A 19,270-nucleotide genomic window follows, 5' to 3' on the forward strand; every position below is an offset into this window, starting at 1 on the left:
GTGCCCAGTAGCTCATGGATGCATAAATTTCTTGTTTAATTTCATTTCCTTGAAAATTCTGATAATATATTACATAAAAATTGGACGGGTACAGGCGGGTATTAATAATTAGGAATATCCACTTAGGTGGTGGAGCGGGTGTGGATATAAGAATATACCCGCGCAGACGGACATGGATATTAAATATATACCCGCCACAGGTGGCAGGTAGGTGGTGGGTATAAAATTTTCTGGCGCGTGCGGGGGAGAGGGTACCCGTACCCGTACCCGTACCGCCCAATTGCCATTCCTAGCCAACAAGCACAATTTTTTATATTTGTAGTTTGTAATATTCTATATTTTAAGTTTGTAAGAGCTAGTACTATAATAATGGACATATATCCAAAAAAATTCCTTTGGTGTACAAAGTCTGGCTCAACTAATTGATCTATGTCCTTGTTAACGATTCTTATGTATTCACATTTACATCACGTTACCATTTGAGGTTGGCCTGGTATGAGTGGTGAAAGGTCTCTTGCTCCTTAATCAAGGTCTCGGGTTCGAGTTCGAGTTCGAGTCTTGGGTATAACTGAGAGGTATGTTGCACATCGAGGTATCTATGCAAACTCCCACGGGAGATTAGTCCACTCGCCGAAGGCGGTGGGAACTCCTCGTAGTAGAACAAAACAAACATTTACATCACGCTTAACGTTTGATTTCACAAACCCGTTAAATCTAACACAAATCTATACAGTATAATTAAAGCAAAGTGATGGGCAATGGAGACGAGTAAACCCTTAATGCTCCCCTTTTAGCTATGTCACGTCATACCCTCTCAAAAGGAAATCAATCAATTCATATCTTCAATCACGTACCAATCAAGCATAAAAAAAAAAAAAAGAGAGAAAGAAATAAAAAGGAAATTTCATTTAATAACTAAATTAATCAATTTTTCATATCTTAAATTTATAATCTAACTTTTTTTTTTTTGAGGGAAATTTATAATCTAACTTAACTAAAGTCAAAGTTTTTGAAATAAGGCTAAAAAATCAGAAACATGAAAGAAATAGTTTATGAAATAAACATAAAAAAATACTTCACTGTACCTATGTACTCCAGCAGACTATGAAAACAAAAAGAATAAGATTTACAAAATAATATTACCTCTGTTTCATAAAGATATTTACAGTTACTTTTTGCACACAGATTAAAACAAAAGTAGAAAAATTGGTTGAATATAATAGAATATGGTTAAAGTAAGAAAAATGTGAAAAAAGGTGGGTGAGCCGTGAGTGTAAGAAAAAAAAAAGAATAAAGTAAGAGAAACTGGGTGGAAAATTGTAAATATGGTGGAGTAAGAAGGGTAAATTGTAAATTTTCATGTCCAAAAATAGAATAAAGCAAAATGTAAAGAACATTATGAAACGGACTAAAACGGAAAGTGTAAAGATCATTTTGAAATGAAGGTAGTGCATAATTGGGAAGAAATAATATAGTTTCAATCTCCGTTATACATACAATCTCCAACAAAATTACAAAAAAACTAAAATCGTAATAAATAAAACATTGAAATGAGTAAATTTGTTTAGTAATTTTTTAAAAATTATACACGTAAAGTTCTCCGTACATTAGCACGACAACATACTAATTTTTGTTCAAATGTGATGTACAATAATTATATGATACGGAGTAGTGGATTAAAAAATAACTTAAAATGTTTAAAAATTACCTAATATAATATACAAATTATACGGAGTATACGGAGTATATTTTTTAGTGATAAAAATTCTCTTTAATAAAAAAATTAGTCAAATTTGCCAAAAATGACATTTTATAACCCAAATTTTGCAAGAAATGACATTTTATAAAAAAAATTGTGAAGTCACACCTTAATGTTAATTTTTTTGCGAAAGACAAAAAAAAGATAGTTCTCGGCATTGACTTGCATGTGATGTGAACGTGTGACTTAAGTTTGGTATCCGCACCCCATTTTCGCAAAAAAAAAAAAAAAAAAAGGTGTAATTTCACAATTTTTTTAATAAAATATCATTTTTCACCAAAATTTAGATTTAAAAAGATTTTTTTGATAAATTTACGAAAAATTATCCCAATAAAAAGTGTGGCACCTAAATTTATTTATTCTTAAAAAGAGGAGGTGAGCTGTCGTAGAACAAATAATTGTACAAGAATGTTTGTTTTAGGATAATGCTGGGATAGAGACGGTTCTTATATTCGACTAAAATACGGATTGCATAATGCAGATAACTCCATCCGTCTAAACCGAAATTATGATCAGATTTTTTCCTAATAAGACGGAAGTATTAGTTAATACGGTTTTTTCATGAAATGCCCTCGAGGTTTGCAAAAATGCACCAAATACCCTCGCGTCTTTTGAATCACATAATATACCCCTATTTTTTCCCAAAGTTTGCACAAAATACCCCTAAACCGACCTTCCGTTAGTCCTCCGTTAAGTCGTGTTTATAATTCACAGAATACCCCTATTTATAAATTTATTGCACAATATACACCTATTTTGAAACTAAGTTGCACCAAATACGCAAAATGCTTTTAAACTGCAGAATTTGATGGTTTTGTAGTAACTGAAACTATAAATAAGGATATAAAACTATTTTAAAACTAAGTTGCACCAAATACATCTAAATCCAGCAGCCACCATTGAGGAACGAACTCTCTTCCCAAGTGCAAGCAAACTAGACTCATGAATTTACCTCCACCTGATGTTGCCAGCAAACACTTTGAACCTCTCCTCTTCGAGCTTGGGCTGCGAAACGTGAACCTGAGAAACCTTCTGAGCCTGAAAATAAATGCATAAACAAATATTCAAGATATTAGCAAATATTCTCTTGCAACATAAGAGAATTCAAGCTCATAAATCATCAAAATCAGTCTCAATAATTCGGTAGTTCCATTGGTTCAATTTTATTGAACTTAACAATACCCACCCACTATTAAGAATACCCACCCACTATTCAGGGAACCAATAGAACCATGCTTGGGTATTCAATACTAACAATGACCACACTAGCAAGTTCGGAGCCTAATCCTCATGCTTTGAACATATGTACACAGAATGAATTCATATGTACCAATAACTACGAGTTCATAGTTCAAATATATTGACAAGTTGATATACAACGATGTTCTTATAATGCAATTTTTCTGCCTATTGAAACAGAGGCAATTACACTATACCTATAAAAGCATTTCTGCTTACCAGATAATGCAGCAACAACATTTAGAATGGCGCCAGAAACTAGAACGTGTTGGCTGCATCCTGTCACCCGATTGCATAGAATACAACATGCTGAAGTTTTATGCAACTGGATTAACTTTGCATAAAGATCAGTTATAAAGTCAGTCCAATCAACATATTTTCTCATATACAAGTAATTAACAACCCAACTTTTAGCAACCCATAAAAGATGTGAAATTCTGGGTTACATACATACCAAAGGGGCTGATTGTATTCGAAAAATCAATCAATTTACTCTAATCAATCAATTAATTTACTTTAATCAATCAATTTACTCTAATCAATCAATCAATTCACTTCCACCGACAACAACAACCATAAAATTGACAGCAACAACAACAATGGCAACAATAGCAACAAAAAACAACAACAATGACGACAACATTCAAATAGCAGCAAACAGGTTATGTTTGGATTCGAAAAAAACAATACATTTACTCTAATAGTCTATCAATTCTATCGACGACAACAACAACATCCAGAAAATTGAAAATAATAGCAACAAAAAAACAACAACAATGACGGCAACAACATTCAACACTGAAATCAATAAATGCAATTCCAATCTAGTCAAGGAGAGAAGGAGAGAGTGGAACCTCACGACGGGTAAACTCGACAGCGGCGAATAAGGACGTCGGAAAGGGGAAGACGGAAATCGGCCTCCGTCGGCGACCAGAGAGCGGAAACCGGACGCCGCCGGCCACTAGATAGCAGGGGGAAGAACGTCGGAGAGGAGAGAGAAAGAGAAATAAGTTTGATTTTTTTTTTTTGGAATTTATGTCGAAAACATGTATTAAGGGCAAAATAGTAAAACGCGACTAACGGCAGACTAACGGCGTTAACTCAAAGGTGCATCTCATGAACAGTATAAAAAAATAGGGGTATATTATGTGATTCAAAAGGCGCGAGGGTATTTGGTGCATTTTTGCAAACCTCGGGGGCATTTCATGAAAAAACCGTAGTTAATAAGACGATTGCGTTGCTGAATCGGATTCAGAAGTATTCTAGGACACAAGACATTGGAGCTCGTGCTGCTGCTCATATTTTTACCAGGATAGGTTTTGTTATAGCTAGAGGGGTGGGGGCCCAGATTGTATCTCGGCTTCCCACCAATTATTTGTAAAATACTTGACTTCGATAGCATTTGATTTATATAATAATAATAATCGTTGGTGACACTTTGGTGGTTGGAAAGGTCTTGGAGTTGATTTTGGAGGAGGGTCCTCATTTAGGTCTCCATGTTAATGTTGAGAAGACAGAGGTTTTCTAGCCTTCGGAAGACCCACACAGTCGTCTAGAGGGTGTCTTTCCTTCGGATATTGCTCGTCCTGCGCTTGGTGTTAAGTTGCTTGGTGGTCCAGTCAGTACAGATTCCTCTTTTTGTAAGGAGTTGGTTTCGCAGCGTGTGTCGAAGACTGTTGTGTTGATGGATGCTGTAGCTTCGCTTAATGATCCCCAGTGTGAGTTGTTGCTTCTTCGTGCGTGTACTGGAGTTTCTAAACTCTACTTTGCTATGCGCACTTGTCCGCCTCATCTGTTCGAAGCGGCCCAATTATCTTTTGATGTGGCTCTGCGGGCTTCTTTAGAGCGCATCGTGACTGCTTCGGGACCTGGGTTCGGTGACTGGCAATGGCGTCTTGCCACCTTGCCTTATTCTTATGGAGGATTGGGTGTTTATTCAGCTGGTGATGTTCGGCATTATGCTTTTCTTGCATCCCGTTTGCAGTCTTCTGGTTTGCAGGATTCGCTTCTTCGGCTTTCAGGTGTTGATGGTCCGGGGCCGGCCTTTGATGATGCTCTTGGTCTTTTCATTAGGACCGCGGAGACCGACCTTATCAGTAGCCCTAGTGAGATCGCTGCCCCCACACTCATGAAGAAATTGGCAGACATATATTTCACGAAGGTTACTGCTGATGCGAAATCCGCCTACTCCTTATCTTCGCGTCTTGTTTCCCTATGGAAATCACAGCAGGGGGATCACTCCTCAGCTTGGTTGCGGGCAATCCCCATCTCAGGTTTAGGCCAGACTATGAACGGTAAGACTTATCGTTCGGTTCTTTGCTATCGGTTGGGTATTCCGTTGTTCTCTGATTCGACGCCGTGTTCTGCTTGCTCTCGGGTTTTCGACGAGGACATTTATGGGGATCATGCCGTGTCTTGTGCTGGGATTGTGGGTATCAAACATCGTCATAATGTTGTTCGTGATACCCTTTTGGATATTTGCTACCGGTCGGGGATTTCTGCTCGCAAGGAGGTTGATGTTGGGCTGACTAGTGAGAGTGATGGTGCTCTTCGTCCTGCAGATATATTGCTTTACTCATGGGATGGCGGTCTAGATGTGTGTGTTGACTTGACTGGGTCTTCCCCTATGACTAGACCTGTCAAACGGGTCGGTCGAGTCGGGTTGTAAAAATTTACTTTCGGGTTCGGGTTGAATCGGGTCGGTCACTTTCGGGTTCGGGTTTACAAATGCTTGTTCAAGACCCAGAACTTTCGGGTTCGGGTCGACCCAACGGGTTGAGAGATTTTAAAACGCGCATTATATTTTCATTAATTTAGGTGAAAAATATACAAAATATTGGCACAAGTTAACAAATTTTCCTACGAAAGTTTATATTTTGTCAAATTCAATCATAAAATGGCGTATAATTCAAATTAAAATCATATTACACAGAACAATAGTAAAAACAACGTGTCTTTTATGCTTAAATTTTCTCATAATCTCATTTATTACTATAAATACAATGATTTTCAATCGGTCGGGTCTAAAACGGGTTCGGTCGGGTTTTGACCCATTCCTTTTCGGGTTGTTCGGGTTCGGATAAAATCGGGTTACGGGTCACAAAATCTTGTTCAGGACCCAGTATTTTCGGGTCGGGTTCGGATCGGTTTTCGGGCCGGGTCGATTTTTGACAGCTCTACCTATGACGCAATCTGGGTTGTCAGGCTTCATTTCGGGTCGGGTTGTGGCGGTCGCAGCGCAGCGGAAGCAGGATAAGTATGCGGCACGTTGTAGGGCTTTGGGTTACGGTTTCTTACCTTTTTCCTTCTCTTCTTTTGGGGAATTAGAGAAAGGGGCTGTTTCTTTGCTGAAGCGGGTCCAGGCGTACTCCAGGGCTCAAGACATTGGGGCGCGGGCAGCTGCCCACATTTTCAGCAGGATCGGGTTCGCCATAGCTAGAGGAGTGGGGGCCCAGATTGTATCTCGGCTCCCCTCCAACTTCTTGTAGTTCACCTGATCTTTGTAGCTTGTTAAGCTTGTAACGTTTTGGTGTTTTCCCATAATAATAATAATAATAATAATAATAATAAATAAATAAATAAATAAATAAATAAATAAATAAATAAATAAAATTTAATAATAATAATAAAGGTTACTGTGAGTAACCCTAGTGAGGTCGCTGCCCCTAAACTCATGAAAAAATTGGCAGATATATATTTCACAAAGGTTACTGCATCTGCAGAATCCACCTTCTCTTTATCTTAGAGTTGATCAACGTTGGCCTGCCCCGCTGGCCCGGTCCAACCCGACCAGAAAATTACCGGGTTTTGGGCAGAATTTTCTGACCCGGTTAACGGACCCTGCCCGGCCCGGTCCTAACTTTTAAAAAAAAATACGGGCTTTAGGCAACGTAAACCAACAATTTTAGTTATAATTAGGCCCGGTCCGAAAACCCCGCTATTTTTGGCTCGAAATAGTGGATTTTGGACACAAAAGTTCGGCCCGAAGTTTGGCCCGGCCCGACATAATGGGTAGATTTTTATGCCCTCGGCCCCTCCCGAACCCGGCCCGACCCGCCTTTTGATCAAGTCTACTTTATCTCCTCGACAGGCGGCGTTGTGGAAATCGCAGCAGGGAGATCACGCCTCGTGCGGTCCCCATATCAGGTTTGGGACAGACGATGAATGCTAAGGCTTACCGATGTGTGTTGTGTTACCGGTTAGGGGTTCCTTTGTTCTCTGTTACGGCGCCATGTTCTGCTTGCTCCAGGGTCTTTGTGGGAGACATCTTTGGTGATCATGCGGTGTCATGTGCTGGCATCGTGGGTATTAAACATCGGCATATTGTGGTTCGGGATACCCTTGTTGATTTTTGTTATCAGTCTGGGATTTCGGTGCGGAAAGAGATTGATATTGGTCTATCTGGAGGGAACGATGGAGCTCTCCGACCAGCAGACGTGTTGCTCTACTCTTGGGATCGGGGATGTGATGTGTGTGTTGACCTGACGGGATCTTCTCCTTTGACACAATTTGGGTTGTCTAGCTTTGTCCCGGGCCGGGTTGGGACTGATGCGGCTATTCGGAAGCGACGAAGCAGGTTGCAGGGAAATTGGTTATGGATTTCTTCTGTTCTCTTTCTCTTCTTTTGGGGAGCTGAATAAGGATGATGTTGCGTTGCTGAAGCGGGTTCAGAAGTTTTCTAGGACTCAGGACATTGGGGCTCGGGCTGCTGCTCATATTTTCACAAGAATAGGTTTTGCTATACCTAGAGGAGTGGGGCCTAGATTGTATCTCGACTTCCCACTAATTATTTGTAAATTATTTGACTTTGTTAGCATTTGATTAATAATAAAAATCATAATAATAATAATACAAATAATAATAATAACAATAATAATAATAATAATAATAATAATAATAATAAACTGCTACAGTCTGTGTTCTTTTTCTTTTGGTGTTGTGCCTTATAATGACGCCACTCTTGCAGATTTACAGTCGAAACACCCTTTTTTTCCAGCTCCGTTCTTGCCTGATATTCATGTTGATCACCATCATCTCATGGCTACTTATGTTGTTGTTTTGGACCAGATTATGAGTTTTTCACGTGGCACATCTTGTGGGAGGGACGATTTGCGAGCTCAACACCTTATGGATTGTTTGAGTGGTGTTGTTGTGGCTGTTTCAGATGAGTTAGTTGACTCTATTTCCTGGTGGTTAATCTCTTTTTAGATGAGAAATGTCCTATGAGTTTGGGAGAGTATGTTGCTAGTGCTCCTTTGACACCTCTTGTCAAGTCCGGTGGGGGTATTCGTCCTATTGTTGTGGGTACTGTTTGGCGACGTGTGGTTTCGAAAGTAGGTGCTGTTATGGTTGGTCCGTCTTTGGGAAGTTATTTTGATGGTCTTCAATTTGGTGTCGGGGTATCTGCGGGTGGTGAGACAATTCTTCATGCTGTGAACCGGTTGATTGAGGATCGAGGTTCTGATGTGGGTCTTTCAATGTTGTTGGTGGATTTTCAAAATGCATTCAATTTAGTTGATCAAGAGGTCATGTTACGTGAAGTTCGCCTTCGTTGTCCGGGCATTTCACGATGGGTTAAATTCTGCTACTCTACTCCAGCCAAATTGTATTATGGAGAACACACGTTATGGTCGTCTCAGGGGGTGCAACAGGGTGATCTCCTTGGTCCTCTGTTGTTTGTTTTGTTTTACAACCCCTGGTTTGTAAAATCAGGGACATTTTTTATGTATGTATTCAGGCATGGTATTTGGATGACGACACTATTATTGGTGACACCTTGGTGGTTGGGAAGGTTCTGCAGTTGATTATGGAGGATGAGCCTTGTCTCGGGTTACATCTTAACGTGGAGAAGACCGAGGTTTTCTGGCCTACAGAGGACCCTCGTAGCAGGCTTGTGGGGGTCTTTCCCCCTGATATTGCTCGTCCGTTGCATGGTGTTAAGGTGCTTGGTGGTCCCGCTAGTTCCAATCCAGTTTTTAGTGGTGAGCTTGTGATGCAAAGGGTGACCAAGACCATTGGGCTTATGGATAATGTTGCTCAGCTTAATTGATGATCCTCAGTGTGAGCTATTATTACTTAGGGCATGTACCGGAGTTTCTAAACTCTACTTTTCTTTGCGTACTTGTCCTCCTGGTATTTTTGAGGCAGCTCAACGCACTTTTGATGAGGCTCTTCGATCTTCCTTGGAGCGTATTGTTACTGCTTCGGGGCCTGGATTTGGCGATTTTGCAGTGGCGACTTGCCACCTTACCTTTTTCTTTTGACGGACTTGGTGTTTATTCCGCAGGTGATGTTCATCATTATGCTTTTCTTGCTTCTCGATTGCAGTCTTTTGGTTTGCAGACTAAGCTTCTACGGCATGCTGGTAGTGTTGGTCCTGGTCGAGCATTTGAAGATGCATTGAGTCTATTCAGTACAACGGTGGAGTATGACATTCTGAGTAACCCTAGTGAGGTCGCTGCCCGTAAACTCATGAAGAAATTGGCAGATATATATTTCACAAAGGTTACTGCATCTGTAGAATCCACCTTCTCTTTATCTTCTCGACAGTCGGCGTTGTGCAAATCGCAGCAGGGAGATCACACCTTTGCTTGGCTTCATGCGGTCCCCATATCAGGTTTGGGACAGACGATGAATGCTAAGGCTTACCGATGTGTGTTGTGTTACCGGTTGGGGGTTCCTTTGTTCTCTGTTACAGCGCCATGTTCTGCTTGCTCCAGGGTCTTTGCGGGAGACATCTTTGGTGATCATGCGGTGTCATGTGCTGGCATCGTGGGTATTAAACATTGGCATAATATGGTTCGGGATACCCTTGTTGATGTTTGTTATCGGTCTGGGATTTCGACGCGGAAAAAGGTTGATATTGGTCTATCTGGAGGAAATGATGGAGCTCCCTGACCAGCAGACGTGTTGCTCTACTCTTGGGATCGGGGCTGTGATGTGTGAGTTGACTTGACGGGATCATCACTTTTGACACAATCTGAGTTGTCTGGCTTTGCTCCGGGCCGGGTTGTGTCTGATGCGGCTATTCGGAAGCGGGTCAAGTACGAAGCACGTTGCAGGGCCATTGGTTTTGGCTTTCTTCCGTTTTCTTTCTCTTCTTTGGGGGAGCTGGATAAGGATGATGTTGCGTTGCTGAAGCGGATTCATAAGTTTTCTAGGACACAGGACATTGGGGCTCGTGCTGCTGCTCATATTTTCACCAGGATAGACTTTGATATAGACAGAGGAGTGGGGCCCAGATTGTATCTCGGCTTCCTACTAATTATTTGTAAAATATTTGACTTTGTTAGCATTTAATTTATAATAATAATAATAAAAAAAAAAACATTAATATTAATATTTTATTTTTTGACAAAAAGAAACATTGGTATTTAGAAAATATATATCGATACAAATTTAACCTAATACCACAAGACTATAATTTTCCTTACGTATGATCACAAATTTTCCGACTTATTCATAAATCATGATTGTTTTTCACACATTCTACACTTTTCCCACTTTTACATCCCATCCACTTTATTTATATTTTATCAATAAACAATTATCTACTTTATCATTTCTTCAAAAAAAAAATACTCTCTATCATTATTTTTCTTATACACTTTTTAATTTTTCTTCATAACCGTAAATTCTCTCAAAGTGGACAATTATTTAGGAACGGAGAGAGTATTATTATGAGTTCTATCTATCGGATTCTGATTTTGCAGTTAGCTAACATCCTAAAGTTGGGTTAAAATCATATACTTCCTCCGCTCCTTAAATACTGTACCACTATTGACTTTTACTACTTCAACACTCTTAATATCCCAAATTATGTATAAATAAAAATTATAAAACATAAAAATTATATTTATATTTTAATTTTTGGCAAAAAGGAAAACATTGATATTTTGAAAATATATATCGATACAAATCTAACATGATTCCACATGACTACAATTCTTTCTTACATATGAATCACAAAAAATGGCCAAAGTTGTGGACAATGTCAAGAACTAAGAATCAAAATGGTGTCAGAGACAGTGTTACATAATTCTCTAATCTCCCTTCGAATTGCGATCCGAAAAGAGCGAATTATGGTGAATTTTCGCCTATTTTTGTCCCATTTTGGGCGAACCGCGAATTGAAGCGAATTATACACAGAGGAAGTAGCTTACTGAGTATTTGAGTAGAAGTTGGGAAGCATCAGTAAAGTAAAGGTACAATCTGTAAGACTCCTATCTAAAACTAGTGTCTGCAAGGTGTTATTACATTTACAACCCAACATTAGTCTAAGTCGAGTCCCCGGCCAAAAACCTGTGGGTTTTCCCGTTGAGCTGAATGACACTACACCCAGCAGTTTTAACAATCCCTTCCTCTTCCATCTTTTCCCTCCAAATAGCTGCTTCTTCCCACTCCCCGAAAGATGCATACAAGTTAGACATCATCATAATCTCTCCATCACTGAGTCCTCCATCTCTTTCTATAATCAGTGTTGCAACTTTCTTGCCTACTTCCATATCTTGATGAATAACGCAGGCACTTAGCAATGCGCCTAAGATCCTCTCTCCTGGCTCAAATGGCATTGATTCCACAAGTTCTAATGCTTGGTTAAGAAAGTTAGCGCGGCCTAAGAGATCAACCATGCAACCATAGTGTTCTAGTTTCGGGGAAATACCAAAGTCTTTATTCATTGAGGCAAATATGGAGCAACCCTCTTGCACCAACCCTGAATGGCTACATGCACTAAGTATAGCAATGAGGGTTATGTCATCAGGCTTCAAGAATTTGTCATACTTCACCGCGTTGAAGAGTTTCAATGCTTCTAAGCCATGCCCGTTGATAGCAAGTCCTGAAATAATCGCGTTCCAACAGAAGATGTCTTTTACCCAAGATTTGCAGAAAACCTCCAAAGCGCGATTTATGGTCCCACATTTGGCATACATGTCAATCAACGAAGTAGTAACTTCTGAACACATGAGATGATTCTCTAAGGCATAGATGTGTATTGTAATTCCAGCTTCAAGAGAACTCAAATGCGCACAGGCTGCTAGAACACCAGCTACAGTTAATTGGTCAGGTTTTAAGTTTTGAGCCTTCATTTCATCAAAGAGTCTAATGGCATCGGTGTGAAGTTCATTTTGTATGTATCCACTTAGCATAGTGTTCCATGTAACTATGTTCTTGCTTGGTGCTTCCTCGAATAATCTCCTTGCTTCCTCCATACAACCAGCAAGCTTGCAAGCCAATATCATTGAATTCCACGAGGCAACATCTCTTTCAGGAACTGCATTAAAGATACTTCGAGCCAACTCTAATTCTCCAGCTTTTGCATATCCTGAGATCATGATATTGAATGAAGTAAGGTCTTTCTCAGGTATAGATTCAAAAAGGTTTGATGCTTCCTCCATTTTGCCATTGGAGGCATATGAATCCAGCATCGAGTTCCAGGCAATGATATCCTTTACAGGTATTTTCTCAAACACCTTATACGCATGCTGAATGTCCTTGAAAGTTGAATACATGTTCAAGAGAGCAGTCCGCACAAACAGATGATTGTAGTAGCCGCTTTTTATCGCCTGCCCATGAAGAGCACATCCCAGGTAAAACAGGGAACTGCGACCTGCCGCCTTAAGTATTAAGGGGAATGTGAAGTTATCAGGATGAAAACCACTTTCTCTCATACGAATAAATACTGAGAATGCCAAGTTAACATTTCCCTCATGCATTTGCCTCTGGATTGCTTTATTCCAGCCTATCATGTCGCGGTGTAATGAGCAGCATGTGACATTGAGAGTTGAAAAACCCATCTACAAAAGAAAAATGTCATCCAAAATGGCAGAAGTCACAAAGAATATCAAGACATTTTGAAACAACCAAGGAGAGTGAACCAACAGCACACAAGACAAGAATGAAGTTATTGTCCAAAATAATACAGAAACAGAGCCACAGATTCAGAAAAATGTAAAGATAGATATTTATTTTTGTTCTTTTATGATAAGACAGAAATATAGATATGTACGAAAACTCTTCAACCTTATCTTTAGGAAAAAGGGCAATCCTCCTGATATCTTGATTCTGGATAAAATTGAAGAGAATGGTTCTGATACAAATAAAAATATTAGATCCGCGGCAAATTACATCAGCAAGCAATGTTCAGAAATTAAGCTGTCAAAAATAGCAGGTAAACAAAACTTTCTTACAAGTGAACCTATAATGATTTTTGTCAGAAACACTGAGAGCCATACACCTATATGAACCGTTATTGGAATCGAAGGACGAAAAGTAAAGAATCTTGCTTTTACTATCCCATCAACATGAACTGTATAGCAATATCCACTCATGATTTCTGAAAAAAGATGGTGATAAAAGTTATCAGATATATCATGTACAATGTAAGGCCATGAGGCTAAGAATGACAGCATACAGTCCACCCATTTTGGCTCCTCGATCTGAACAGCTAAGAAGTATGTTCTCCATCCCTTAATTCTTACAGGTAATGTCACGAAGGCTTCATACATGAAGTAATGTGCTCGGACTGCTTGGCAAACTTGGAGGTAAGAAAAGTAACAAACACACAAGAAAAGACAGCTCCCAAACATACTGCAATAGGTCATGTTGTCACAAGAAAATGATATTCCCGGCAAGAAAAACAATTTTCCAGTAGAGTTTAAACCACCAGCCTTAGAACTGGCAGCTCCTGCACTAAAAATTGGTTAAGACATGTATTAATTTAACTAAGCTACTGAAGATGAGGACTCTTATGAACTGAACCATATCCTGTCCACTTGCTATCTCATGATCAAGACTCAAGAGACTACAACAAATCAATGATAAGTTCCTGGCGAAAGAATTAGCAAATGAGGGGAACACTCTTTAAGATTTTGTGACCATTTTTTGGTATTGGGGGAGGGAGGGTCTCTACATTGTGACTGTATGTGGGTCATACAAGGGCATCCTAAACTCAAAAAAGGCCCATCTCAACACCCACACGTTATTAACTGTCCATTGTTATAGCAGAAGCAAGTACTCAATACCCAGCTGTGAGATGGACGACGACAGAGTCAGTTTGTTTTGAAGACAGACATATCAAATAGCTCAAACAAGCAAGTGGATTCCTGATATTTTAAGTTTAACCAAAAGCCTTTAGGAAACAAGTTGTGATTGGTTAAAAAAATACGACAATTGCAACAAGTCACTGACATATAATGTCATTGCACAATCACTGACATTGTGTGTGTGTGTGGCGGGGGGGGGGGGGGGGGGGGGGGTGAAAGAGTAAAAAGAAAACGAGAAGAAGGTTAAGAAGGGAAAACCACTTATAAAACTCAGACACGTTACTGAAATGATGTCCATCAACACCTACATTTCATTGTGTAAGTGAATAACAGGTTAGGAGGGAAAACCACTTATCTAATTCAAATACGTTACTGAAATGACATCAATCAACCAGCCATCATCTCATTGTGAACCACAGAAGTTATCCTCCATGTGATCTAGTAGATGAATGTTGTTAAAACCTACAAATCAGGCAAGTCAATAATGCGTAACATATTAATACGAACAAAGGAAATGAACCAGAGTAAGCAATATCTGTGCACAATATGCAGTAATTATATATTTTACAGTGTTTGTGTACATATGCCTTATAGGAGCCCACTCGAACACCTGCATATAACTCTTCCTCTGTCTGTGGTAGGAGCATAAGAACACTACAATCTGAGTGGACAAAGGTTAGGAATCTAGGATACTCTATAGAAAAACCCCCATCCCTAGACCACCAACTAGAGGAAATCATTAATCAAGATTTTGTTGATAGGTGAGGACGCCATTAATCTAAATTGAGCACTTCAAGGACATGTTGTGAATCCCCCAGTCACAAATTCATTAGTTTTCCTCTGCCTGATGGTTAGTCTCCGCCTTTTGTTAAAAAACATTCCCATAACCACGTAAAGTTACTACAGTATCATCCCCCCCACCCTCCCCCCATGGAGGTCAATTATAATCTATTAAGTCATCTCATGCTAGCTTATTATGGACTACTCCTTATAAAGGTCATACCAGTGAGTAAAACTCTCTCCCGCATTTCCTCTAATGTCTCTCTGACTCTTATACAAGAATCTTGTGTAACACTTCGTTGTATCATATTATTCAATCAAAATAATACACACAAACAACCTATTTCATTGCAGTCACACAAATCATTTCTGTAATATCAACAGTAAAAAGTCTATTGCTTTTAACACATCACAGCTAAAAACCTCAACAGTATAGAAGTAGTGTCTGGTCAGCCTTTCCTCATCCATGTTCGTTGGTTCTATATAAGCATCTTGTATAGTACATAAGTAGCCCACACAAAACCAAACATTTCAAAAAAAAATCCAATTTGAACGACATTTGTACCATGGACAACAGATCTTCACATCACTAGACACTAATATAATCTTGCCATCAAAACGGCAACAACGACAACAATGCATTTCATGCAATTCAAACTTAGGAGGTCTACGGGGTCAAGATGCATGCAACATTGGCCATCACAGTTGGTTTATATGTTCAGTCACATGAACCATAAGAGCTGTAACTCTTAGTCTCTTACCCAATGAGCAAGTATGTGTATGTTGGTTCTTATTGAGGATTGCAGCACTACTGCAATACCCATTACTACCCAACAACATTGGTGTTCGTCCATATTTACAGCAAATGCACATTATTTCAGTGACCTGCCAAGAATTAGGACAACAGTAACTAATTATTATTATACAAAATCTCAAATCCGCTATAGACTGCAATCAGTTACAACTTATTTTGAGTGTGAAAAACATGAGAGTATTTGGAGCACAAAGGTATAAATTATGGCGTAAATTTATGCCAAACACGAGCTCTTAATGAACCTATTCTGAAACAGAAACCACAACTCGTCTGCTCCAAAAAGACTGTCCATTTCATAAACTGTCATCACAGTAAGTAGATAGTATTTTCAGGGAAAATAAATGTATGAAGGCTCCATATGAGCTCTCTAAATAACGCATTATCCCCCTTAAAGACCCAGATAAATTTCTATGTCCAGTTACTCCAGGCTGAGGTAGGAGCAAATAATGGTGCTCTACCTTCTGAATGCTGAATGGGCATGGCTCAAATAAATGGGTACTCTAACAAAGAACAACTATCTACCACACTTAGAAGAGGCCAAAAAGGAGAAAAAGAAAATGAAAAGAAAATAAAGAGGGAAAGTGGGGAAAAACCATATCAACTAGTCATCAATTTACTATGACCACACACCGCAACTGATTAGTTCTCCTCCCCTGTTATATAGTAGAGAAATTATATTATAACCTAACAGTTATGGAAGTCAATAACGTGTACGTGTAGAATCATGTGTGGAGTATCATCTAAATAACTGATACGAACACAAGTAAGTCCCATCTGGGCACAATTTCAGTGCATAGTTCACATTTTAAAATAAGAGTAATTATCAAGAATATTCACAGTAAACATGTACATAGGCCTTGTATTGTATGAGCTTTCTACTTAAGAAGGAGCCCACTCGAGCACACACATCTTACTCTTTGCGGAGGAGCACAAAATCTCTATCATCTGAAGATACAAACTACTAAGGCTGGTATACTCCTAAAACAACCACCTCCACCACCCACTAGAGGAAGCGATAAATCTTACTACAATGACTGCAATAAAATCGCCAAGAATTTTAATACCCCCCCCCCCCCCCCCCAACCCCCAAAGGACAATAATCAATTAAGATAATTTCATGATAGCTGATTCGAAGATCATCAAAGTAAAATAAACAAACTACAATGACTGCAATAAAATCGCCAAGAATTTTATGCAGGAATAACACATAATAAGCGCCCACATTTGCCTTCGATATCTCTTAACTCGTACACAAGAACCTTATGCATCACCCCTTTGCCCCACTGAACTCAATTTCAAAGACAAACAAACTACAGCCAAATAGCCAATACAAGAACCTTATGCTGGAATAACACATAATAAGCTCCTGCATTCCCTTCAATCTCTCTTTAACTCATGTCCAAGAGGCTAACCACCTCTTAGCATCATTGAACTCATACAAAGACAAAGAAACTAAAGTCATTACAGAAACATCACCAAGTAATTAGCCAAACACTCAATTAGCTCCACAAAAAACCTTGACAAGAAAATATACAAGTAGTATTTAGTCATTCTCTATTATCTATGTTTGTAGGTCCTATAAGGGCATCTTGTGTATACTACTCAAGAAGTCCACACAAAAACCAACATTTCAATGTTCGTCCATTTTACGCGAGTGCGCGACATAGCGCCCCGCCGTACCATGGACAACAAATCTACACTCCTTTAATACAATATTGCCATCAAAGCTACAACAACAATCGATGCCATGCAACTCAAATTTAGCAAGTCTAAGGAGGTCAACATGTATGAAACCTTTTCCAAAATCAAGGTTGTTGTTCAAATTTTTTATTAATTTAAACCACTACAGCTTCAAATCGTACCCAGCGGGCAAGTGTATGTATGTTGGTTCAATTGAGGGTTGCCACACTATTGCAATATCCACTGCGGAGTACTACCCAACAACTTCAGTTTTCGTCCATATTTACAGCAAGTGCACATTGTTTAAGTGACCCACCAAGAATTAGGACAATTACACATTGCAACAACAAAATCAGAAAAAGTAATAATAATAAAATTGAAAACCCACATCTAATCTGATATTTATGAACATATTCAAATCAACAGAACACATAATAATAATTTCTAAACCTAAACCATTCATCAAATAAGGATAAAGTTTGTACAAAATGCAGAAATTCCCAAAAAACAGTTGAAAAAAACCCAAATGAAATCTGGTACTTCGTACTTATAAACATGATTACATACACAAGAACACATTATAAATTCTACAAAATTATAGATGAGGACCAAGACGCAAAGACCATAGATAGAAAGATTAGAAACCCTCTATTGGGAAGAAAAGGTTTAATGCTTTCCTTCAATCAATGTCACTGACAACCATTTCCTGGGGGCTTTTTCAATACTAAATCTGCAAAATGTATATGAATAAAAAGATCAGAACTTGAAAGAAAGATACCTGAGAAGGATAATGTCAAAGTAGAGAAAAACTCAAAATTAATTTGGGAAGAAAAGGGGCGATTAATTTGAGTGAGCAGAGACGGATACTCGTGCACCTTGACACTCGTTAAGAAACCCGGCGTATATAAATAAGCAAATGTTTATTTTTCAGGGAACATTGTTTGTCTAAACTATAGAGTTATTTCATACGGGTCTAATCAGTTCAATAAATTTCAATCAGGTCCGATAAGTTCATAAAATATTTCAATCATAAGTTCCAATTGGTATAATAAGTTCACTCTGTAAGGTTAATAAGATTAGGTGAACTAGCCGCTCCTCTCTCTCCCTCTCCCTCTCCTTTTTCTCTCTTCTCTCTTCTCTCTTCTCTCTTCTCTCTCATCTTTTAGGGTTTCAATTTTCTTGGCAGTTTAGGCCAGAAGTAGTCTAATTTCTTCGGAAATTAAACTATTTCCGACCCTTCTTCTTGCTTTTCATTGTTTTCTTTTCATGTTTTTTCTTGTTTTTGGTTTCTTTTCTGTTGATTTGTTCCCAATTTATTATTGGGTTGTTTCCAATTTATTGGGATTTTTCCTGGAGTTTTCTAGGTTCTTGATTCTCATTCATGGATGAGAATTTTTTTAGGGTTTCAATAATTGGGAAGGAGATTTGGATTCATACAGGTTTAGGGTTTATCATCAACTCGTCGATCAGAACAATTCGTGCGCAGATTGCGAAGGGCTCTACTTGGAAAGATGTGAAATCATCGAAAATCACTGTTCGCGTCAAGCTAGAAGCGGTGGAGTACGAGATGTGCTTTAGGATGCAGAATAGTAATTGTTTTGATTGTAATAGTTATGTATTTTCTTTGAATCTGTGGTATGCATATCATTTTTATCATTGTAGATGCCGTATGGCTTATTATTAATGGATATTGTTCTTCCCCGTCAAAAAAAAAAAAGATTAGGTGAACTAAGGTCTCATTTAGTGAAGAGAACTCACCCCGAATAATTAGGTAATTCATGATTCAAATTTTTATTTATCTTAAAAAAAAAAAGGTTCGAGGAACAAGTATATGTAGTACTTAACCAACTTAGATGACCTGTAGGTCACAAGGTCGAGCTCCATCAGCCGCTAAATACCTGGGAGTGACTCAAGCGATAACCTGCGTAGCTAGGCTGGTTAACCTGTGATATGTGC

The 19,270-nt window shown here is 38.8% G+C and overlaps 1 protein-coding gene and 2 non-coding genes across 6 annotated transcripts; all 3 read right to left on the minus strand.

The window, feature by feature from the left end:
• Positions 1-10,979: 10,979 nt before the first annotated feature.
• LOC110805844 (pentatricopeptide repeat-containing protein At3g29230) lies at positions 10,980-18,238 on the minus strand. Of its 4 annotated transcripts, none has more exons than XM_056835411.1 (3): positions 18,093-18,238; positions 13,019-15,705; positions 10,980-12,792 (listed from the first exon to the last, which is right to left on the minus strand). In XM_056835411.1, the coding sequence occupies exon 3, from the start codon at positions 12,790-12,792 to the stop codon at positions 11,275-11,277; it is 1,518 nt and encodes a 505-aa protein (XP_056691389.1). In that variant the 5' UTR covers positions 13,019-15,705; positions 18,093-18,238; the 3' UTR covers positions 10,980-11,274. The 4 variants fall into 4 exon arrangements, with proteins under 4 accessions (XP_056691389.1, XP_056691394.1, XP_056691397.1 ...); XM_056835416.1 differs by having other exon boundaries at positions 13,019-13,085; positions 13,186-18,226; XM_056835419.1 differs by having other exon boundaries at positions 13,019-13,085; positions 18,093-18,111.
• Positions 13,913-14,017, minus strand: LOC130466672 (small nucleolar RNA snoR103). Its single transcript, XR_008926841.1, has one exon. It is a non-coding gene; the product is annotated as a small nucleolar RNA snoR103 (small nucleolar RNA).
• On the minus strand, positions 15,595-15,700 carry LOC130466671 (small nucleolar RNA snoR103). The gene has a single exon (XR_008926840.1). It is a non-coding gene; the product is annotated as a small nucleolar RNA snoR103 (small nucleolar RNA).
• Positions 18,239-19,270: the final 1,032 nt, after the last annotated feature.

Source organism: Spinacia oleracea, chromosome 1 (assembly GCF_020520425.1).
Source record: "Spinacia oleracea cultivar Varoflay chromosome 1, BTI_SOV_V1, whole genome shotgun sequence".
Lineage (NCBI taxonomy): Eukaryota > Viridiplantae > Streptophyta > Magnoliopsida > Caryophyllales > Amaranthaceae > Spinacia > Spinacia oleracea.

What these genes read in the sequence shown, in the direction of transcription:
- LOC110805844 (XM_056835411.1), bottom strand. Translation starts at nt 12,792, where the DNA reads ATGGGTTTTTCAACTCTCAATGTCACATGCTGCTCATTACACCGCGAC.